The following is a 24,215-nucleotide window of genomic DNA, read 5'->3' as shown; positions in this document are numbered from 1 at the left end:
CAGTTGTAGCTCCCATATAAAAAGTTTCTGCTTGTGGTTTTCCTGCCACAGTCAAGTTCAGATTTTCTCCTTCTACCTGGTTGTCTCTGATTTGGTGAGTTTGTCTTATAACTTCTCTTCTTTTGAGGAAGGGCTGAAAGGTCCATGAAGGAAGGAAGCCGGGATCACACCAAGACTTGACAAAATCCCTGGGAATGGAGGTAGGGGTGGGAGGAGAGGATCCTGCAAGCAGTCTGCTACAGAGCAATGTGGCTGCTGGGGGGTCCCAGGTAAAGTGTCCCTAGGTTTTAGCTGCTGCCACAAAAGAATGAGAAGAGAGGGCTGGGAGGGTCCACAGGGAAAAAGAAATCTGGGTCCACTGCAAGGTTCCACTTTTTTTTGAAAGATCTGAGAAGAGCATCTGGGTTTTCTTTTTTTTTTTTTTTTTTTGGTTCTTTTCTTCGGAGCTGGGATCGAACCCAGGGCCTTGCGCTTCCTAGGCAAGTGCTCTACCACTGAGCTAAATCCCCAACCCCAACATCTGGGTTTTCTATTTGCTGTCCTTATTGTTCATTGTGTGAATGGAGCAATGGCTCCTAAACCCCATATATTCTCCACCGCATTCCTGAAGCAACTTTGACTGTTTTCAAACTTTAAAATATTAAATAGGAATCCCATTAATATTCATATTATAAGGTAAGTCATAATTCAACTCTGATGATTTTAGAAAAAAAAGAATACACACATAGAAACACACACACACACAGAGAGGGAGAGAGAGAGAGAGAGAGAGAGAGAGAGAGAGAGAGAGAGAGAGAGAAAGAGAGAGAGCAGGTCTTTCAGGTTGGGGCTGAGGCATCTGTGTGTGTGACTTTCCCCTCAAGCATTCCAGTTCTCTGAGTGTGGGACACACCCTATAAAATCAGTGTCATTTAGGTGTGAGCTCTACCTTGATAGGAATCTGCTGTAGTCAGTATTCCCATGAATGCGACTCCCCCTTCTCTGCGTTTCTGCATCTTTGAAATCTTTCTCCATGTAGAGCATTCAGCATGCGGATGTCTGTCTTGGGTAGTGTTTCCAACAGCTGGAGGAGTAAATCGTTTGTTTCGGCTTGCTCTTTTAGTAACAGCTCATCACCAAGGGAAGTGAGGGCAGGAGCTCAAGGCAGGACCTGGAGACAAGAACAGAATAGAGGGCCTGGAGGACCGGTGCTTACTGCTTTCTTACACATCTCAGGATTGCCTGCCCAGGGATGACACCACTCTCAATGGGCCGGGCCCTCCCACATCAATCGCTCACTAAGAAAATGCACCATAGGTTTGCCCAAAGGCCAATCTGGTGGGGACATTGTCTCAGTTAAGGTTCCCATATGATTCTAGTTTGTGTCAAGTTGACATAAACCTAGCCAGCACAATAGCACCTTTATACTTTATGCTATTATGGCCACAATTGTCACATGTCAGATGCTCTGAGGAGTACAGGCTTTGGTAAGCAGGCTAAGGAGAGACAGGTAGCATGGAGGAAAGAAAATGTATCACAGAAGGAAAACCAAAGCTGAAATTCGGTTCAAAACATACTTTTTTTTTTTCTTATTTCCAATTTGCTGAGACTGCGTGGGCTCTGAGGACTCTGGAAAACCTCTGAATGCTGGGAATGTCATGGAGAGACAAGGGATCACCCCTGTCTCCTTTCCCCCTATCTCCCTCTGAGGAATCCGGAGCGTCATGGTGGACCCGTATGTACTTCCCTTCTCCTGAGCTATCTCCCTAACAGGGGCTCTGCAGACCCCACTTTTACAAACAAAAGAAGCCAGTGCAGATCCAAAGCTCTAAGCAGTTTTCCTATGTTGCAGCTGACTCAGCCAGCTTAGCACAATGCACCATAGTCCAGGGATGGAAGAGAGTTTAACCACAGCTGGGAGGTTTACAAATGGAGGTTAGACAATGACACAAAGGAAGAACCAACCACCACAGCAGCTGGTGGCAGGTTATGGGAGTAACAACCCTCTTAACATTTATCTGGGATTTCTCACACAACTCCTGACAACCACAGGGACATTGTGTGTGCTAAGGAGAAGTCTGCTGACTTTCTCAAGGGCAGATAATTTGGTAGAAAAGGCTGGTGATTTCTATGCACAGTTGAGTGTTTTGTTAATTTCACTGAATGGGCTGCTTGTTGACCACCTCCAGCTATTTCATCAGCTGTACTCAGTTTCACAACCTTAGTGCAACAAAAGGCATAGGAATATATTTATAATCTCAACATAAATAAAGATCCCATAAGTCATGGGAGAGACAACTGCAAAGGAAATGATTGTTTCTAAAGCTTTGTTGTTATTATGCCCTGTATATCTTTAAATTTTAATGTTGTCAAAATGAAAATGCAAGCCACTGACTGGGAAAAGATAACTGAAGTTCACAGTAGAAAAGGAAAAATATCCAGCACATTAATAAAAACAATCTTACAAAGTGGCAGCGGGTCAGAGTGCAGAGACAAAGGATCTATGGAAGCCTCAGGCATAAATAGGACATCTGGATGATACCTTCTCCCCACCAGGCTCAGGAGCCATTTCATGAGAAAGGGTGGAGAGATTGAAAAAGCCAGAGGTAGGGGAGGAGCAGAGTGAAACATGTCTTCCGGACCTGGTAGGACTAAGGGATAAACTCACAAACTCACAAAAGCTGCTGTTGTCTGCCTAAGATTGAGCCGGTCAACACTCTGGAATGTAGAGGGTTTCACAAGCCTCCACCATCTCTAATTGAGGATTCACCAACTGTTGAGAGCTTCCTAGGGAGAGGAAGACTCCGTTTCCTTTAGGCTTGTGGTCCTTGGTGGGTTGATGGTGCCACAGCCATGAGTTCATGGGCAGCATATGTTGGACTTCATGGGTTATTGAAGGCAGGTGTGGTCTAGAGGAGACTGGATGATGAGAGGTGGCTCTGTGAGAAGCTAGAGGAAAGGTGGATATGGTCAAAAGACGTTATATGAAGTTCTCAAATAGTTAATAAAGATGTTATGTTAACAAAACCCTTAAAATCAGCATGACACAAAGTTAATATCAAATAAGAAAATTGTCAAAGGATTGTAAACCAGAAGCAGACCCGGAAGGAAATAAGAATGTGAAATAAATAAGAGTAATGCAAATTAAAACAACTATGAGATCCTGGGTTACCATATTTCTAACTCTTGGGGCTTTTAGACTTTTTCATTGGTTACTTTGGAGAATGAAGATGTTGGTGTAGAGGTTGGTTAATTTTGTAGAAGACATTTGGAGAAAACTTCATGTAAATATATGCCTACTTTCAAACTTTTCAATTTTATCCAGTTTATCCCTTGAAGATTCTCATACGCATCAAAGGATAGATTTCGGAAACAGCTCACACTCAAAACTGAAAAATTGGGATTGACTTAAATGAAGAATATTGAAGTAAACCATGGGATGTTCCTACCATGGGAGCTTCTACAGCAGTTACAGTCAAGGAAAACCGAGCTACATAGATTTAATATTTTTAGGTATAAATCTCAAGAAGATGTCACTGTTTTTGATACATGTGTTCAGGACAAGTTTCTTTGGAAAGATGAACATCAAATTCAGGATAAAGAAGCCTCCATAGGGAGATGTGGTGAGTCATAGGAGGCTTCAGTAGTGCTGGAGAGATGGCTCAGTGGTTAAGAGCACCAACTGCTCTTCCAGAGGTCCTGAGTTCAAATCCCAGCAACCACATGGTGGCTCACAACCATCTGTAATGGGATCTGATGCCCTCTCCTGGTGTATCTGAAGACAGCTATAGTGTGTTCATATAAAATAAATAGATCTTTAAAAAAGAAAAGGAGACTTCAATGGTGTACTTCTTTGTTTTTTTGACATTTTGTCATACCATATAATGTCCTTATTTTTTCTGAAGCAGTCTATATGGTATATATGTGAATATAGTGTTATTTTGTATATTTCCTTGTTTCTTGAGGTAGTTCATGAAAATAAGAGCTAGGAACACCTCTAGAGGCAATGTGCAGGCTATCTGTGGGGAAAAGGACACCACTGTGCTCCTGGTTAAGAAGTGGCAGTGGCATAGTGAGTGAATGCTGTGAGGTCTTAAATCAAGCAGAGGACTGAGCAGAGACATCTTTACCATTGACTTAATGAAAAGAAGATTCATTCACTATGAGTAATGGGTGTGGGGGGGTCAAAGGTCACCTAAGAGAGTTCCAACTTGAAAGGCTCGGAAGTGGCTGATGTTTGAAGAATGTGGAGGTGGGGGAGATGGCTGAGTGTGAGAATGAGGTACTAGTTAGGTTGGAAGTCTCTGAGAGACACTCAGACGTGCACTTCTGGTGGGAATGGAGGTGTGGCCTTAGAAGGCTGCTTCTGGGCTTTCACTTCAGTTGTTGGCCTCTTTCGTCTGTCCATGTACCCACATCCCAGCTCACCACACATTACTCAGAGCTTCCTCAGACTGCCAAGCTTCTGCTTGTTGTGGTTTGATGGGTATATCAACTCCGTGTGATTTGTCATGACAATCTTGGCTCACCATTCTGATGTCTCATAGTTGGTCTCCTTTTTCTCTCTCTTGGTCCTGGTTTCTTGCTGATACCGCCTAGATCCACGAGGAATTAGAAGGAAAGGAAACTTGGCACAGAACAAGACAGACAAGCACGTAAGCTTTCATGGATGTGTGTGAGTACAAACAGAAAGTAACGTATTGGCTATATTTGGATGAATAGTAAAAGTATCACCCCATCCATGTGAGCGTGGACATGGGACACTGATTCTATAACACAAACCAGGAGAAAATAATTTATCACTCATGGGAAATAAGGAAACTCAGAGGACTTGAAAGCCTACAACAGAACCCTCACTGCCCAGCTACTCAGTCAGGTTTGCAGAGGCTGCCTTAGAAACCACTGAGCTGACGATCCTATAAGAAATTGCCAGAGGAGGAGAGGGAGGATCACAGAAGAGCTGCCATTTAAGTCAGTGCTCCCAGGGAAGTGATGTTCCCTAAGCAGAGAGAACCACTGGTCAGAGCAACATGAGGCAAATGAGGAGAAACTGTGTGACCCTAAAACTGAAGGAGGATCCAGTTCAAGGAGAAAATAGACCCTCATGAGAATGCCCAACCAATAAAACTAATGGGAGCTTGGAAGGGAAAAAAACTCACGATGAGGAGGGTTAGCCAAGGTTACAGCTTTGGGAGGAGATCAAGTTCAGTGAGCCTGGATGAGACCAGAAGAGAAATATTGGACAGTAAAGAAAAGATAATAAAACTGATGGTCAGAAAGGAATGGAGAAGGTTGACTCAGTCCCTCCTGACCCTAAAACACCATTAAGGGAAAGGACCTGGATAATACTAGATAATTATAGTTATTATGTTTTAAGTTTGCCTGTTTCAAACAATGTGTAGTTAAGGATGATCCTGACTTCTCAATCCTCCTCTTCTGCCTCCCAGTGCTGGGATCACAGGTACGTACCATCCTGTTTTATGTGGTGCTGGCCATGAGCGTGCCGGACAAGCACCCCTACTGCACTGTGTCCTCATGCCTGCTATGGTTGTCTCAAGATGGAAATAGAATAGTACATAAGCCTTCTTCAGCTCTGTCTTTAAGCAAATTCACACAGTTCAGGAGCCTCCCATGACCTTCTCAAGTGATAGTCCACCAGCACTGCTTCACAACAGGGAACATGGCAGAATCCATACAGACAATGATTCTGCTATAGAGCCAGCCTTGGAAGACAGAGTCACAGCCTGGCAACCTCAGACCCAGAGTCAGTCTCCTCTCTGCTATGACTCATATGACTTCATGCTATGAAGCCCACCCAGGCTTCATAGGCCTTGCTTGGTGTTACGTTGCTGTTCCTTTCAGGGTGTGAATATGATCATCGAAGACAGGCAAGACCCTAAAGATGTTGTACACCCTTGGCCAGTCCTCTCTGGCAGACTGGCCTACATTACAGCCTCTGACCAGGCTCATTCCCAGTACTTGTTTCTTCTCTTTCCTCACAGGTCAACCTGGGGCAGAGGCAGCAGCTCTTCTGGGGTAGGAAGCATTCCCTAACAGACAAGAGGCTGGCAGGCGTGCACACCATGAGCTCAGAAAAGTACTGGGCCCCCTGGGTGGAAAGTCTGAGGTAAGGTGGTTGTTCTAGGAGCCAGAGCGCTTTGGGAGAAGCTGCCAGCATCACTTACACACACACTTGGGGGAATTTCAGTTGTCCCTAAAGTACCCCTTAATTTGAAAACAATGAGGAAGCAGGTCAGCGGGAGTCTCATCACTTGGCAAAGCAGGACTCTGTGTGGCCTTGGAGTGTCTGGGCTGTTTTGCTACAGGCTCCAATTAGGTGTAAGAAATGGTTGCTGGTGCCTGCAGGCTGGGGAAAAAGCCAAGCAACTTATCATTCCTGTCTAATCAACAGAAGGGGCTCCTTTGGCCCCAGGCACGGAAGGACCAAAGACACCATTCATCAGACAGAGTTTTCCACGCAGGAGGGAGCCCACAGGTGCAGAGATAAATCTGCTCGCCCTCGGCTCAGGATGATGTCATTAGGAAGGCTTCTGAAAGTAGGATGTGGATGGCATAGCAAATCTAAGAGGCTGGATGGTACTGAACGATTTCCGTGCATCTTCCCAGGCAGCAGGGGGAGGGTGAGAGCCACTTTCCCTGGGAACTCTAGACAGAAGAGCTGTGTGGTTACTGCTTGCAGGCGGCCCAGGGTGGGTGGCTCTGTATCAGGCAGTGTGGGTTCCTAACTATGCGATCGTGGGTGTTGTTTGAGCTTTTAAATCCCAGACTCTTCGGTTGTAAGATAAGGAATGATACTATATATCATCTACAGTATCATATGCATATAAACATAGGGAGACAATGAAAACGAGAGATATAAAAATAATAGGCCAAGTATTAAGACCTGGCTGTGCCTGGCCCTAAGTTCCTACATATTGTGTACAAAACTGTGGGTTTTCAGGCTGTGTCTTGCTGTGAGGCTCCACTCTACGAGCAGCATCTGAGTTTTGAGAGTGGATGATGACCCCACACCTGGATAGACGCTATAAACAACATCTGTTCCAAACCACTTTCAAGGCTCAGGCAAGTAAATCACTTGTTCCTACATGTAGAGAGGCCGCCAATCGATGGAGTTTTCAAAGCCAATTGGGATTACAGGAGCACATGGAGATACTAAAACTATATTAGGAATGCCAGGCCCAAAACCGTTTTGGACACACCAGACCTTTTAAGAAAAGGGTAGGCCCCATAAAGAGGAGGACACCCAATGCTCTTGGGCATGTGTCAAGGGACCAATAAAGGGAGAGCTCCTTTCCCAGGGGCTTCAATTTGGCCATGGTCCAAGGGTTGATTACCACCATCTGTCTGCCCATTTGTTTGTCGGGATCTATTGTCTATGCATCATCCCACTCATCCACTTGGACCTGGTCCTGGTCCTTGCCTCTTCAGCCTCCACTGAACCTCACGTTTACACACTCAACTCTGACCCTCCAGTCGCCAGTGACTCCAATTGGGCTTCTAGCAGTTACTTGATGCCTGGAGAGACACTCTTGGCCTATCTTTTCAGCTTCTTTGTTCCTCAGGCTGCTTAGAAATCCCTCGAAGTTATAAGAAATACTCAAGTTAATAAAAAAAAAAGTGGAAAAAAAAAGAAAAAAAAAAAGAAATCCCTCGAAGCCTTCTGGAGCCTTCGTATCAATTCTCTAAAAGGTATATGATATAGTTGTACAGACACATTTAGTGTGTGATGTGTTTGTATGGCTTGAAAGTTAGTATTGGTGATTAAGCCTGAATAAAGAACCTGCATAGAGTTTGGCTATGAAGGTAAAAGGGAATGCTTGACAATTTGTTTCCAAGGAAACCATCATGCCTTGTGAATTTATTGTTATTTTGACATTGCAGAAAAAAAAAAAAAAACCACAAATGTGTTTGACTGACATAACACGTCACGGCACTAGCAAAGTTACTCTCTTAAGGCTCCAAGAGTCTTTGTCTAAAGTTTACCAAGTAAGCAGCATAAGCCCAAGGAAGGATTTTCAAAACGTTAGACATTGCTTGCCACCAGTCTGCTTCATTGATGAAGCAGGAGGCTTCACAAAATGATGGGTAACTACTTGGTAAAAAGAAGTTGGAGTTTGATCCGTGGATTTTTTTTGCTCTACACTGTGAGCATATCGGCAGACGAGCCTGACGTTGGGATTGGTGACTCTGATGGCCAGCTGTGCGGCCCTTTCTTCTATGGCTTTTCGGGTCTTAGAGGAGACATCGCGAGCACTCTCACCAGCAGCACTTCCTGTTCCTTGACATCGTGAACCGGAAGCTGCTAGACAGCGTGTGCTTGGTTTTCTTGTTGCTCCCATAACCAATGTCGGGCATCAGGATCCGGCTCTTGAATCTTCTCCGTACCTTGTTTTTGATACCTCTGGGTTTCCGCCGGTTTCACCTAATGTTGACATATTGGTCTGACTGGTGCCAGATGAACGTCTTGGTCCTCTTTTTGATGATCTTGGGCTTCACCAGGGCTGGAGGGCAGCCATGATGCTTCAAAACAGATAGCAAACGCCTCGCAGGAAGCGCAGGGGAAGAAGGATGGGGCGGCGGACATTACTTGCTTTCTTTATGATAACCATTCTGACTGGAAAGGGATGGAATCTCAAGGCAGTTTTAATTTTCATTTCCCTGATGACCAATGATGTTGAACAAGTTTTAAAATGCTCGTTAGTTGTTTGCATTTCTTATTTTGGGGACTTTTTAGTTCCATGGCCCTGTTTTTGGGGAGAGTGGTGGTTTGGGTTATTTTTATATTAATTTTCTTTAAGTTCCATGAATATTCTAGCTGCTAATACTTTGTCAGATTCATAACTGGCAAAGATTTCCTCCCATTCTGGAGGGTGTTTCTTCATTTGATCAACAGTTTCCTTTGCTTTAGCAAAACTTTTTAACTTCACAGGACCCCATTGGTTGATTATTGGTCTTCCTGAGCAGTTGGGGTTCTGTTTAAGGAGTTCTTGCTTACATTTTTATCTTTTTTTTTTTTATTAACGAGTATTTCTTATATACATTTCGAGTGTTATTCCCTTTCCCGGTTTCCAGGCAAACCTCCCCCTCCCCCCTCCCCTTCCTTATGGGTGTTCCCTTCCCCACCCTCCCCCCATTGCCGCCCTCCCCCGAACAATCTAGTTCACTGGGGGTTCAGTCTTAGCAGGACCCAGGGCTTCCCCTTCCACTGGTGCTCTTACTAGGATATTCATTGCTACCTATGAGGTCAGAGTCCAGGGTCAGTCCATGTATAGTCTTTAGGTAGTGGCTTAGTCCCTGGAAGCTCTGGTTGCTTGGTATTGTTGTACATATGGGGTCTCGAGCCCCTTCCAAGCTCTTCCAGTTCTTTCTCTGATTCCTTCAACGGGGGTCCTATTCTCAGTTCAGTGGTTTGCTGCTGGCATTCGCCTCTGTATTTGCTGTATTCTGGCTGTGTCTCTCAGGAGCGATCTACATCCGGCTCCTGTCGGTCTGCACTTCTTTGCTTCATCCATCTTGTCTAATTGGATTGCTGTATATGTATGGGCCACATGTGGGGCAGGCTCTGAATGGGTGTTCCTTCAGTCTCTGTTTTAATCTTTGCCTCTCTATTCCCTGCCAAGGGTATTCTTGTTCCCCTTTTAAAGAAGGAGTGAAGCATTCACATTTTGATCATCCGTCTTGAGTTTCATTTGTTCTAGGCATCTAGGGTAATTCAAGCATTTGGGCTAATAGCCACTTATCAATGAGTGCATACCATGTGTGTCTTTCTGTGATTGGGTTAGCTCACTCAGGATGATATTTTCCAGTTCCAACCATTTGCCTACAAATTTCATAAAGTCATTGTTTTTGATAGCTGAGTAATATTCCATTGTGTAGATGTACCACATTTTCTGTATCCATTCCTCTGTTGAAGGGCATCTGGGTTCTTTCCAGCTTCTGGCTATTATAAATAAGGCTGCGATGAACATAGTGGAGCATGTGTGTTTTTTATATGTTGGGGCATCTTGTGGGTATATGCCCAAGAGAGGTATAGCTGGATCCTCAGGCAGTTCAATGTCCAATTTTCTGAGGAACCTCCAGACTGATTTCCAGAATGGTTGTACCAGTCTACAATCCCACCAACAATAGAGGAGTGTCCCTCTTTCTCCACATCCTCGCCAGCATCTGCTGTCACCTGAGTTTTTGATCTTAGCCATTCTCACTGGTGTGAGGTGAAATCTCAGGGTTGTTTTGATTTGCATTTCCCTTATGACTAAAGATGTTGAACATTTCTTTAGGTGTTTCTCAGCCATTCGGCATTCCTCAGCTGTGAATTCTTTGTTTAGCTCTGAACCCCATTTTTTAATAGGGTTATTTGTCTCCCTGCAGTCTAACTTCTTGAGTTCTTTGTATATTTTGGATATAAGGCCTCTATCTGTTGTAGGATTGGTAAAGATCTTTTCCCAATCTGTTGGTTGCCGTTTTGTCCTAACCACAGTGTCCTTTGCCTTACAGAAGCTTTGCAGTTTTATGAGATCCCATTTGTCGATTCTTGATCTTAGAGCATAAGCCATTGGTGTTTTGTTCAGGAAATTTTTTCCAGTGCCCATGTATTCGAGATGCTGCCCTAGTTTTTCTTCTATTAGTTTGAGTGTATCTGGTTTGATGTGGAGGTCCTTGATCCACTTGTACTTAAACTTTGTACAGGGTGATAAGCATGGATCGATCTGCATTCTTCTACATGTTGCCCTCCAGTTGAACCAGCACCATTTGCTGAAAATGCTATCTTTTTTCCATTTGATGGTTTTGGCTCCTTTGTCAAAAATCAAGTGCCCATAGGTGTGTGGGTTCATTTCTGGGTCTTCAATTCTATTCCATTGGTCTATCTGTCTCTCTCTGTACCAATACCATGCAGTTTTTATCACTATTGCTCTGTAATACTGCTTGAGTTCAGGGATAGTGATTCCCCCTGAAGTCCTTTTATTGTTGAGGATAGTTTTAGCTATCCTGAGTTTTTTGTTATTCCAGATGAATTTGCAAATTGTTCTGTCTAAGTCTTTGAAGAATTGGATTGGTATTTTGATGGGGATTGCATTGAATCTGTAGATCGCTTTTGGTAAAATGGCCATTTTTTACTATATTAATCCTGCCAATCCATGAGCATGGGAGATCTTTCCATCTTCTGAGGTCTTCTTCAATTTCTTTCTTCAGTGTCTTGAAGTTCTTATTGTACAAATCTTTTACTTGCTTGGTTAAAGTCACTCCGAGGTACTTTATATTATTTGGGTCTATTATGAAGGGTGTCGTTTCCCTAATTTCTTTCTCGGCTTGTTTCTCTTTTGTGTAGAGGAAGGCTACTGATTTATTTGAGTTCATTTTATACCCAGCCACTTTGCTGAAGTTGTTTATCAGCTTTAGTAGTTCTCTGGTGGAACTTTTGGGATCACTTAAATAAACTATCATATCATCTGCAAATAGTGATATTTTGACTTCTTCTTTTCCGATCTGTATCCCCCTGACCTCCTTTTGTTGTCTGATTGCTCTGGCTAGAACTTCAAGAACTATATTGAATAAGTAGGGAGAGAGTGGGCAGCCTTGTCTAGTCCCTGATTTTAGTGGGATTGCTTCAAGTTTCTCTCCATTTAGTTTAATATTAGCTACTGGTTTGCTGTATATGGCTTTTACTATGTTTAGGTATGGGCCTTGAATTCCTATTCTTTCCAGGACTTTTATCATGAAGGGGTGTTGAATTTTGTCAAATGCTTTCTCAGCATCTAATGAAATGATCATGTGGTTTTGTTCTTTCAGTTTGTTTATATAATGTATCACGTTGATGGTTTTCCATATACTAAACCATCCCTGCATGCCTGGGATGAAGCCTACTTGATCATGGTGGATGATTGTTTTGATGTGCTCTTGGATTCGGTTTGCCAGAATTTTATTGAGTATTTTTGCGTCGATATTCATAAGGGAAATTGGTCTGAAGTTCTCTTTCTTTGTTGGGTCTTTGTGTGCTTTAGGTATAAGAGTAATTGTGGCTTCATAGAAGGAATTCGGTAGTGCTCCATCTGTTTCAATTTTGTGGAATAGTTTGGATAATATTGGTATGAGGTCTTCTATGAAGGTCTGATAGAATTCTGCACTAAACCCGTCTGGACCTGGGCTCTTTTTGGTTGGGAGACCTTTAATGACTGCTTCTATTTCCTTAGGAGTTATGAGGTTGTTTAAATGGTTTATCTGTTCCTGATTTAACTTCGATACCTGGTATCTGTCTAGGAAATTGTCCATTTCCTGCAGATTTTCAAGTTTTGTTGAATATAGGCTTTTATAGTAAGATCTGATGATTTTTTGAATTTCCTCTGAATCTGTAGTTATGTCTCCCTTTTCATTTCTGATTTTGTTAATTTGGACGCACTCTCTGTGTCCTCTCGTTAGTCTGGCTAAGGGTTTATCTATCTTGTTGATTTTCTCAAAGAACCAACTTTTGGTTTTGTTGATTCTTTCTATGGTCCTTTTTGTTTCTACTTGGTTGATTTCCGCTCTGAGTTTGATTATTTCCTGCCTTCTACTCCTCCTGGGTGTATTTGCTTCTTTTTGTTCTAGAGATTTTAGGTGTGCTGTCAAGCTGCTGACATATGCTCTTTCCTGTTTCTTTCTGCAGGCACTCAGAGCTATGAGTTTTCCTCTTAGCACAGCTTTCATTGTGTCCCATAAGTTTGGGTGTGTTGTACCTTCATTTTCATTAAATTCTAAAAAGTCTTACCTGTGGTCCCGAGGCTCAAGTTCGCTCTCGGGGTGCTGCCCACGAGCTCTCTGCTTTGGCAGCAACCAGGAAGATCTGCGCCGCCGTTTCCGGGAGCTTCCGTGCACCAGGGTTCCAGATGGCGTTTGGTGTTTTCCTCTGGCGTCCGAGATGTGTGCAGAGTGCAGTCTCTTCTGGTTTCCCAGGCGTGTCTTCCTCTCTGAAGGTTTAGCTCTCCCTCCCACAGGATTTGAGTGCAGAGAACTGTTTATCCGGTAGATCCCTTCAGGTTCTGGCGGTGTCTCAGACGCAGCGGTCCTGCTGCTCTTGGGCCCTCCTCCACGGGAACCCAGAGGCCTTATACAGTTTCCTCTTGGGCCAGGGATGTGGGCAGGGGTGGGCAGTGTTGGTGGTCTCTTCCGCTCTGCAGCCTCAGGAGTGCCCACCTGACCAGGCAGTGGGGTCTCTCTCCCACGGGGTCTGGGAGCAGAGAGGTGCTTCGGGCCGGGATCTCCCGGTAAACTCAGGAAGTGCCTGGTCCTAGAGGAATTCTGCCTCTGTGTGTCCCGAGTTCACCAGGCAGGTCTCTTGCAGCAGAAAAGTTGGTCTTACCTGTGGTCCCGATGCTCAAGTTCGCTCGCGGGGTGCTGCCCACGAGCTCTCTGCTTCGGCAGCAACCAGGAAGATCTGCGCCGCCGTTTCCGGGAGCTTCCGTGCACCAGGGTTCCAGATGGCGTTTGGTGTTTTCCTCTGGCATCCGAGATGTGTGCAGAGTGCAGTCTCTTCTGGTTTCCCAGGCGTGTCTGCCTCTTTGAAGGTTTAGCTCTCCCTCCCACGGGATTTGGGTGCAGAGAACTGTTTATCCAGTAGATCCCTTCAGGTTCTGGCGGTGTCTTTTTTTTTTCTACATTTTTATCTTGAAGTATACTTCATAGGTTTTCTTCTGGAAATTTCAGAGTTTCCGGCCTATGTTGAGGTCTTTGATCTAATGGCAGTTAGTTTTTGTTGAGGATGAGAGATGAGAATTTAGTTTCATTCTTCTACACGGAGGAGGCACACAGGTCCCCCAGCATCATCTGATGAAGATTCGATCTTCTCTTCCATCTTTTGGCCTCTTTGTCCAACATTAGATGGATCTAGCAGTGTGGCCTTGTCACTGGGTCCTCTATGCTACCCCATTGATCAATGAGTCTGTTTTTGTGACAGTACCATACTGTTTTAATTATCGTAGCTCTGTACTATAATAAGATCAGGTTTGGTGTTACTTCCAGCAATGTTCTTTTTGCCAAGGATTACTTTGTCTATGTCGAGTCTCTTGTTCTTCCACGAGAATTTTAAGATTTTTTTTTTCTGTTTCTGGTGTTACATCACTAGTGTTTTCATTGAGGTTGCATTTAATATATAAATTGACTTCCGTGAGATGGCCCTTTTTGAAACAGTGTGTCTTCCAGACCACAAGAGGCCTTTCCACCTTCAAGCATCTTCCTCAATTTCTTTCTTGGGAATTAAAAATTTTTTTCATCATAGAGGTCTTTGGCGTTCTTGGCTAGGTTTATCCCAAGGCACATTCTTTTTAGACTATTGGGAATGGGGCTGTTTCTCAGTTTGTTGTTTACTCCTGGCGTAGAGAAAGGCTAGTGACCTTTTGTGTTAATTTTGTTTCCTGCCACTTTGCTGAACGTGGTTAACTGGTTTAAAAGTTTTCTCATGGAGTCCTTGGGATCTATTAGTTGCAACGTCATCCCATTGCAAACGAGACAGTTCGACTCCTTCCTGTTTGCAACCCTTCTATGCCTGCTCTAAGCTATGCTGTACTGTATTGAACAAGAGTGGAGAAAGTAGACATCCTTGTCCTGTCCCTAATTTTAGCGGGGATGCTTTGAGATTTCCTCCCATTTAATATAATGTTTGGCTGTAGGTCTGTCATATAATAACTTTATTATTTATTGAGATATGGGTTTTTTTCTATATCAGGTTTCCTCAGGATTTTTAACACGAGATAATATTGGATTTTGTCAAAAGCTGTGTCTGTGGAGAGAGACCATGCGATTTCTGTCCTTGGATCCATTTGTGTAATGTATAACACTTATTGATCTATGTATATTTAACTACCTCTGCATCTCTGGGGCAAAGCCAATTGGATCATGGTGGACAATCTTTTTGATGTGTTCTTAAGTTTATTGGCAGGTATTTCTTGGAGAATTTTTGCACACAAGTTCATTGGGTAAATTACTCTGTAATTTTCTTTTTTACTATGTTGTTATTGAGGTAATATGAGCTTCATAGGATCAATATGGCAGTGTCCTTCCTTTTTCTATCTTATGGAGCAATTTGAGAGGCACTGGCGTTAGTTCTTCTTTGATGATCTGGTAAAACTCACCAGCAAACCCATCTGGGCTTGGATTTAATTTTAGTTGGGATGTTTTTAATTACTGTTTCATTTTTCCTATTTGTGGTTGTTGGTTTTTTTTTTTAATTGTTTATCTCTCTTACTTTAATTTTTGGCAAGTCATAGTCATCTATAAATTAACCCATTTTTGAGGGGTTTTATTTTTATTCTCTCTCTCTCTCTCTCTCTCTCTCTCTGTGTGTGTGTGTGTGTGTGTGTGTGTGTGTGTGTGTGTGTGTGTGTGTTTGCCTAAAAGGGTTAATGCATATGAGTGCTTGTAGGGCTTGGCTTGGTTACCCAGTATGTAGTGCTAGTGAGAAGGGATGAACCCTTAAAGAAGTGAGGCCTTTTTGAAAAGAATTCAGTCTCAGGCCATTCCCCTGAAGAGAATACAGGGTCCCTGCTATCTGTCTGTTTACTTTCTGGCCACCAGGGAAAATTCCATCAGATTTTTCACACCATCTTAGTGCAGCTTCAAAACGGCAGAACCAAGTGTCTATGGGCTGAATCCTCTGAAATAATGACCCAGAAATAAGTCTTTTCTCCTTGTCTATTGTCTTTTTTAAACATTTTGTCACCATCTGAGTGCTGACTAACACAATCAGACATCACATGGAGGAGCTGCCTCCACACTCCTCTTCCACGGCCTTATGGGTAGGCCATTTCACCAGGTGCTCCCTTACCTAACCCTCACCTTGGTCTGCCATATTCTGTGTTCTCTTCCTTCCTGCCTATATGGCATCTCTTGCTCCCTTGTTTAATCTTGCCTCCTCTGTCTCCAACATGAAATCAAATATCTGTCCATGTCCAAAACATTCAGCTTTATGCTTATTCTTTGAAGTTGTATGGACAAAAAAATACTTAAGCCCCCAGGGTCCCTAGATTATTTCTAAGCAACAGCTTTCAGGTAATTAAGTGCTGTTTCCTGTCACTAGTTACGAATTCTAGGTGATTTGCAAGTGTCCCCAGACATTAAGTCTTTTTGGCCTTCATTTAACAAGCAAAAGGGAGTGTTTGGTCTTTGAAGGCAAAGTCAAAACAGAAACTAATTCCATCTATCAGTTCAGGTCTGTTATGCCGTATGTGAATGTCAGTGCGAGCACTACCAAACCTCCAAGTCAGCATCTCCCAGACGAAGGCTTCCAGGCCTGGAGAAATTACTGTCTCCCCACCATTGCGCTGCTTTTTCTCGCTTTCCTTCAGGACTAGAAACCAACTTCCAGATGAAACAGACAAAGGCACTTCCCTCTAGCCCTGAGGTTTGCTCTCAACTTCACATCCCTTCCTTCTGCATGTGGCTGTGAACATTTGCAGGTATGACCAGGCACGGGCACAGCAGGGCAGCATTCTGTGCTCTGAGCTAGAGAAGGAACAGGTCCCACTGAGCTGACCATGTTGGTAGAAAGGAGAAAGAGAATCTTATTAATGAGGGACTCATAGACAACAACACTTTACCTATGTGGCCAGAACTTGATAAAATAGTGTTGCCTTGAGTCTGTCAAATAGAAGCATTTTGAGCTTTCAAAGCCCTCCCTGACCTACCTTCCACACATGAGTTACAGTGATGTGATTATTTCTACCTGTGGTAAACAGCCTGGGTCAAGGCTCTTTCCATAGAACTCTGAATGCCATATCACCAGTGTGCAGAGGATCTTTCAGAATCTTATCTAATGTAGTACTAAGGAGCCTGATTGCCGTTCCCCAAAGGCTAGTTCCCTCTTCTCTCTTTAATCTCATTTTTCTGTAGAACAACCAAAATATCTGACTATAAGAAAATATATCAGGTTGCTAATAACGCCAACCCCCTGTGCTTTCTTGACACGGGAAGCGCCTGTGCTTTTGTTGAACCTTTATTAATTGACCATAGTCTGTTAAATCCCATTCTCTTTTGAGATCTAAGACCAAACACCAATCCAGCTTTCATTTTGCATGTTTATTTTTTCTTGTTAAAAAAGATGTTCTAGTGTTTGTTATAAAAATAAAGATATGTGCAATACCAACAGAGAACCTAATGTCAAAAATATTACATTTAGATTGACCTAGAGAGAACAGACACAGAGTATTAAAATGACTGCCACAGCCTAAGTTTCTTTTTGATTACATTAACCTCAAAGTGATATAGATGTGTGCATATCTTGAATGTAGGTTAATCTCCTCAGAGTCTGCTTTCAGTGGTTGAGGGGCTGGTAGGACCAGAGGGCAAGAATTGAACTTCACTGCGATCAACCCGTATAGTAACAGATTCTTAGTCTGTGATTTGAACGAAAGCAACTTAATCTTATGTTACAAGAATGAAATTAATAAAGTTTCAAGCACTTGTGTAATAAGAGTAGTAGAATCCAGGCTCACCAGACCCAGAACTCTCTACAGGACTACCAGCATCCTGTGACCTACATCACTACTTTAGGAATAGCCCTACCATTCTACCCAGTGGTAGAGGCTCCTGTAATTAGAATCGCCTGCATGTGGTGAGAAGACTGAGGGAAGTAAGCTTGACTCTTAATAAGGTTTAAATATAAATGTTTGTATTTAAGATATTTGTTGAGTATATTCAACTGTGAGAGTGATGGGCAGCCACTAGCTCTTTTCCTCCTAAAGTATCTTGACTTTGGTGTTTTGGGTGGCATGAAGTCCCTGTTGAACATGAGCCAAAGTAGGAGATAAGATTGATTGGAAATACTTGTACTGATGATCCCTGCAAAGTAACCATTAAGAAATTTCCTGAAAGGTTGATGAGATTAGAAGACAGAACATTGAAGTTCCCCACCCCTTAGATAAGATTCAGAAGGAGGAGGAAGAGGAGGAGGGGAGAAGGAGGAGGAAGAGGAGGAAGAAGAGGAGGAGGAGGAAGAGGAGAAAGAAGAGGAGGAGGAGGAAGAGGAGAAAGAGGAGGAAGAGTAGAAGGAGGAGGGGAGGAGGAGGAAGAAGAGGAGGAAGAAGAAGAGGAAGAGGAGAAAGAGGAGGAGGAGGGGAAGGAGGAGGAGAGGAGGAGGAGTGGGAGGAGGAAGGAGAGGAGGAGGGGGGAGAGGAGGAGGAAGAAGAGGAGAAAGAGGAGAAAGAGTAGAAGGAGGAGGGGAGGAGGAGGAAGAAGAGGAAGAGGAAGAAGAGGAGAAAGAGGAGGAAGAGTAGAAGGAGGAGGGGAGGAGGAGGAAGAAGAGGAAGAGGAAGAAGAGGAGAAAGAGGAGGAAGAGTAGAAGGAGGAGGGGAGGAGGAGGAAGAAGAGGAGGAAGAGGAGGAGGAGGAAGAGGAGGAGGAGGAAGATAAGAAGTTGTCCTGTGTGGCTGGGTATCCTAGTGAAAGATTCAGTCAATTGTGCGAAACAGCAGTTCTCAACCTCTTGCTCAAGACCCCTTTGGGAACTGCATATGCATCAGATATCCTGCATATCAGATGTTTATATTGTGATTCCTAACAGTAGCAAAATTACAGCTATGTAGTAGTAGTAAATACTTGCATGGTTAGGAGTCACCACAGCATGAAGAACTGTGTTAAAGGGTTGCAGCATTAGGAATGTTGAGAACCGCTGTTAGAGAAGATTTTATACTCTCGTGTTTAATAGTCACGAACGTGGGTGCTCTCATCAGAGAGGATGGACTGATAGTTTAGGCTATCCCAGCAGTTGGGGGAATAAGTGCGTTATTCCCAAATAGGACCCAGGCTGACCACACCCAGATCCATCATAGTCCATTCATTGCAGTTTCAGATCTATTGCTTTGAACAGTTTCTTGGGGCAAAGGCTCCAGGGTCCTAGTGTTTGCTCTCCCTACACAAACCTTAGGGCCCAACTAGTAATTTCTTTTATTTTCTTTCTTCATTTGTTTGTTCTTTGTCAAGATTATGGAAGGGCAACTTTGGTCCAGAAGGGACCCAACTGAATCATCTGGATGTCAAATGTGTCCTCTTTGTCACATTGTGCAGCAACAGAGATCAATCACTTGCCAAAGCAGTGATTCTTCTCTTTGCCTGCCTATTTCTGGAAACTGAGTGTAACCCCCAGTCACAGCCTATCACAGTTTCATGGGACCCTCAAGCATAATCCCAGCAGTCAGCCTCTTAAAGAAATTGGACATGTAATTTTCAGAGCTGTCCCAGGAAGGTAAGGGATGAGGATTTTATAATCAGTATTGACTAGTCATTGGATACTAGTCATCCAGGAAGTGTGTAGGATCTTAGTCAGGGGTCTCTCTTTATCTGAGTCAATCCTTAAAGAGGTCAATATCCCAAGACGACTAGTTGCGCCTTCCCTACAGGTATGGGCCCTTCCTTCTTGAAGGGAGATCTGAGCTGTCCATCACCACAGCTACCATTCTATTTAAGTCCAGGTCAAATAGAGTCCCATGTTAGCTCCATTTGGTTCTAAAAACTTAAATCAAATTTGTAGGCTCTCAATAATGATGAATCTGACTTCCCATTTAGAATATATAACCACATAGACATGATTTTGTGTTAAACGTGATAAAACAGTCAGCATATAACAACTACATTTTCTTTCTTATTCGTAAAGCTGAAGAAATGCTTTCATCAACAATGACATTACAGTTTTAAGCCCTTACATTTTTACCAGAAAGAGGGTCAGCTTTAATGCCATCTTTGAGGATGAGATCATGGAAACCAGAAAAGCCAAGTGTTGTCTCAATGCAGGAGGTGATCATTTTCAGTGAGCGGGAGACAGTTCACATCCCCCTTGTAATTAGAGCCAGCACACAGTCATTACATGAGAAAAGCCTCTTGGTGATAACAATGTAACCGAACCTTCCCAGTATGGGGTCATTTTCCTGTTCTAAAAGTGCCCAATGCAACTAAAGTGGGAGAACTTTCAAAAGGACACTGAATTTACAGCTCTCAGATTCAAGGTTACTCCCACCCACACAAGAGGCAAGCTCTCGATTTCAAGGACTAGTCACCCGCAAATGGACTTGCATGACATAATTGGAATATAAAACTATTGAAGTGCCAGATTTATATCTTTGAGGTCAATTTAAGCCAACGCGATCTTACTCTCATAAACGGCCCTGTCTCCCTTGTGATGCTGTGGTTTATAATAGAGTTATTATTAGCTCCGACCACAGCTATGCCACTCGACAGCCTCCCCACCTGCTGCACTGAGAGTGATCTCCTCTGGCGTGGAATGTTGCTTGTAGTCACTCTTCAAACCTCTCAACCAGCCCTCAGCCTTGTCACTGAGTCTTCTTTGGGCATGACTATTTCCTCAAGAGGACAGAGGAGGTGGAGGACGAAGACCATGTCATACCATTCCTAATAGGTCCCCAAAGTGCTCAGCATTGCAGCCTTCTACACTAGTGCTTCCTGCATGTTTCCTGTGGGAACCATGATTTATATTTGACTCAGGTGAGAGATGAATCTTTTTTTTTCTATTCATTTGAAAGTACTTTATTCTGTTAAGTGAACACTTTATTGAGTTCCTTTTTGCTTACATATGGCACATTTTGTCAGGAAATGAACCCAGAACAACAATAACAACAACAAACATATGCCTTTAAGAGGGCACACTGACAAGTTGAGCCACAGTTTTCTGCCCAGATAAATCTCCATTTGTGAACATTCGGGATGGTGAATAATATAGATTGTGGACCGTGAAATGAATTGGGTTCAGCAGAATAGGAAGTGATAAAATAATTGGGATATTTTATAAAATAATCCTTAATTTTTTTTTCTTTTTTTTTTTTTTTTTTCGGAGCTGGGGACCGAACCCAGGGCCTTGCGCTTGCTAGGCAAGCGCTCTACCACTGAGCTAAATCCCCAACCCCAAATAATCCTTAATTTTAAAATGTATTCTTTTTGTGCAGATAATTGTGGAATCGTCTTTACAATTTGGAGGATCCAGTTGAATTGAGAATGGAGAAGAAACTGAGAAAACGAAGGTCCAGTGACCTGCCCAACTTGGGATCCATCTCAAGGGGAGGCTCCAAGGCCTGAGCACTGTTACTGATGCTAGAGTGTGTATGCATGAGCCTAGCACGACAGTCCTCCGAGAGGTCCAACAAGCAGCTGATTGAGACAGATGCAGATACTTATACCCAACCAATGGGCTGAAGCCAGGAACCCCTGTGGCTGAATTAGGGAAAGGCTGGAGATAACTCTGATCTATTGTTTCCCCCAGCACATTGCCTGGTCCAGGGTAGATCATTACTATTCATTTTGACTGACCTGATAGGATCAACCAAAGTTGGGACAATCCGTAAGGGAGTTTGGAGGTTGGGTTCATTGAGGTGGAAAGACTTACCCTAATTTTGGGTGGTACTATTCCATGGGCTGGGGTCCTGTACTGAATCAAAAGGAGAAGAAACCTAGCCAACTACCTAGAACTAGTGAGATCCTAAATCCTAAGAGAATTTACTGCTGCCATGTTGCTGACCCAGGATAATTTGTTAGCTGTGTTCTAATCTTATCTTTATACCTGCAGATAAGTGTAGCTCCCCATCAAAGAAGCTTCTCTCTATAGCGAATGGAAACCATCACAGAAAACCACAACTGGACAGAAGGCGGAGTTCAGTGGGTCGTGGAGCGCTCCATCCCAGTTAATGTATCAGTAGCACAGCTCCCGCCTCAATGACTTGGGGAATATTGGGGCAAAAAGGGCAGAAAGATTTAAGAGCCTGAATACCAGGAAGTCTGCCGAGAGACTTCCTCTCTCAGAAACAGCTGCACAAACAAGACCTGCGCAATGACAAGATCAATTGACATGCTAAGGTGAAAGGAGAAAACTCGCCTGAGGGAGCCCACCCTAGCTAAGGAACTACAGGTAGCTAATGGCCTCTCCTAGAACATAAGCTCCCTGTTGGGTTACATAACATTAAAGGGTCAGTCCTGAAATCATATACACACAAACAACAAAAGCAGACCCACTAGGTTGTATTATATGAGAATAGATACACATGGATATATGACGATAATAATGAGAGAAAGAATGGGTATCAACTTGAGAAGGGGTAGCAGGGGGGTTGATGGGAAGGAATAATTTAAAATTTAATTTAAAAAGGAGAGAGTGAGCTAAGCATGAGCATCCTTCTGTCACTGCTTCCTGACTGTGGATACAACTGACAGACAGATGGATGGATGGATGGGTGGACATGACCGACGGACTGAATGCCTCACACAAACTCCCATCTCTTCCCTGCTGATCTGAATTGTAGCCCTTGAACTACATGCTAAGCCAAACCTTTTCTTCCTTGGCTAAGCTTATTTAATCAGGGGTCTGAATACCGAAAGAAGAAAGGTAAATGAGACATTGCTCTAAAAACCATTTTTAACTGAAGGAAGAAATGAAAGGATAAACCATTAAATTAAAGCCTGACTAAAAATATGGAGAAAGGAGAAAATCATGGTCTGCATATTTGTAACACAGAAGCACAGAAGACTCTGAATAGTTAAGGCTGTCCTTAGAAGGACATCATATCACAATATCCTCAAACTATATTACAGAGTCATAGTAACAAAAGCAGCATGGTACGACCACAAAAACCAAACGTGTATAGAATAGAGGACCCAGAAATAAACCCACCTAATTTTTTCATAAACCTGTCAAAAATATACACTGGGGAGAAAACTGCCTTTTTAATAAATGGTGTTGGGAAAACTGGATTTCGTGTAAAAGAATGAAATTAGAATGCCTCCTATTTGGCACAAAAAATATTCAATTAAAAATGGATCCCAGTCATTAACATAAAACTTGATCCTTTGAAACTGTTATAGGAAAGCATGGGGGAAATGCTACAAGGGAGAGGCTGTGCAATGACATATTGAAAAGGACACCCAAAAGCTCAGAATACCCAAGATACAATTCACAGACCACATGAAGCTCAAGAAGAAGGAAGACCAAAGTGTGGATGCTCCAGTCCTTCTTAGAAGGGGGAACAAAATTCTCATGGGAAGAAATACAGAGACAAAGTATGGAGCAGAGACTAAAGGAAAGGCCATCCAGAGACTGTCTCACCTGGGGATCCATCCCATATACAGCCACCAAACCTAGACACTATTGCAGATGTCAAGAAGTGCTTGCTGACAGGAGTCTGACATAGCTGTCTCCTGAGAGGTTCTGCCAGAGCCTGACAAATACAGTTGGAGGCTCACAGCCAACCATTGGACTGAATACAGGGTCCCCAATATAGGAGTTAGAGAAAGGACTGAAGGAGTTGAAAGAGTTTACAACCCATAGGAAGAACAATAATATCAACCAACCAGACCTCCCAGAGCTCCCAGGGACTAAACCGCCAACCAGAGTACACATGGAGGGACCCATGGCTCCAGCCCCATATGTAGCAGAGGATGGCCTTGTCAGGCAGCAATGGGAAGAGAGGCCCTTGGTCCTGAGAAGGCTTGATGCCCCAGTGTAGGGGAATGCTAAGGTGGGGAGGTGGGAGTGGGTGGTGGGTGGGAGGGAAAACACCCTCGCAGAAGCAGGGGGAGAGAGAATGGAATGGGGGTTTCCACAGGAGGAACCCAGAAAGGGGATAACATTTGAAATGTAAATAAATAAAATATCCAATTTAAAAAAAAAAGAAAAGAAAAGGGTACTAATAGTATAAGAATGGACTTAATAGCACATAAAATTAGAAAGCTTTAGTACTACAAAAGACACAGTCACAGGAGTGAAAAGTCAGAATGGGAAACATCATTGCCAACTACACAAAAACAGGATATTAACCTGGAGCCCAGGTAAAGAACGGCAGAAGATAAACACACACAAACCTGATCTTTACTGACTAGTGAAAGGAAGAGACAATCCTCAAAAGAAAGAAGAAATGTAAATGGTCAATAACATCTTGAAAAGGTGTTCAACACCCCTAGCCATCAGAGAATTGCACATTAAAACTTGGAAAGCTACCTCTTTTCCATCCAAATGGCTATTGTTAAAAAAGTAAATGGCAACAAGTCCTGGCGAGGATACAAGGAAAGAGGTTACTCTTGCTGCTAGGAGTGTAAACTCCCCAGTTGCCAGGGGTATCAGTACGGAGGCTCCTCAAAAAATTGAACATAGAACTTTTTAAACCTTTATATGACCCATATATGTAAAGATACCATGAAGAAACTCATTTTTATGCTGTCCTAAAATTTTAGTAAAATAATATAAATCACAGACAAGAG

General features: G+C 43.2%; 1 protein-coding gene across 1 annotated transcript; it reads left to right on the top strand.

Annotated features, from left to right (window-relative positions):
- Window positions 1-1,371: 1,371 nt before the first annotated feature.
- Window positions 1,372-23,597, top strand: LOC148006648 (uncharacterized). Its single transcript, XM_087639426.1, has 5 exons — window positions 1,372-1,714; window positions 3,305-3,602; window positions 4,579-4,634; window positions 5,982-6,106; window positions 20,918-23,597. The coding sequence occupies exons 2-5, from the start codon at window positions 3,392-3,394 to the stop codon at window positions 20,919-20,921; spliced, it is 396 nt and encodes a 131-aa protein (XP_087495552.1). The 5' UTR covers window positions 1,372-1,714; window positions 3,305-3,391; the 3' UTR covers window positions 20,922-23,597.
- The last annotated feature ends 618 nt before the right edge of the window (window positions 23,598-24,215 follow it).

This window comes from Rattus norvegicus, chromosome 2 (assembly GCF_021556685.1).
Source record: "Rattus norvegicus strain SHRSP/BbbUtx chromosome 2, alternate assembly SHRSP_T2T, whole genome shotgun sequence".
NCBI classification, from domain to species: domain Eukaryota; kingdom Metazoa; phylum Chordata; class Mammalia; order Rodentia; family Muridae; genus Rattus; species Rattus norvegicus.
Note: the sequence above shows the minus strand (reverse complement) of the source record. Positions and strands in the feature narration are given on the sequence as shown.

Excerpts from the sequence above, each read along its gene's own strand:
- LOC148006648 (XM_087639426.1), top strand. The coding sequence starts at position 3,392 with ATGAAGAATATTGAAGTAAACCATGGGATGTTCCTACCATGGGAGCTT. Across the intron at positions 3,603-4,578 it reads AGCCTCCATAGGGAGATGTG|ATCCACGAGGAATTAGAAGG; the intron begins GTGAGTCATAGG and ends GATACCGCCTAG. Across the intron at positions 4,635-5,981 it reads AGAACAAGACAGACAAGCAC|GTCAACCTGGGGCAGAGGCA; the intron begins GTAAGCTTTCAT and ends CTTTCCTCACAG.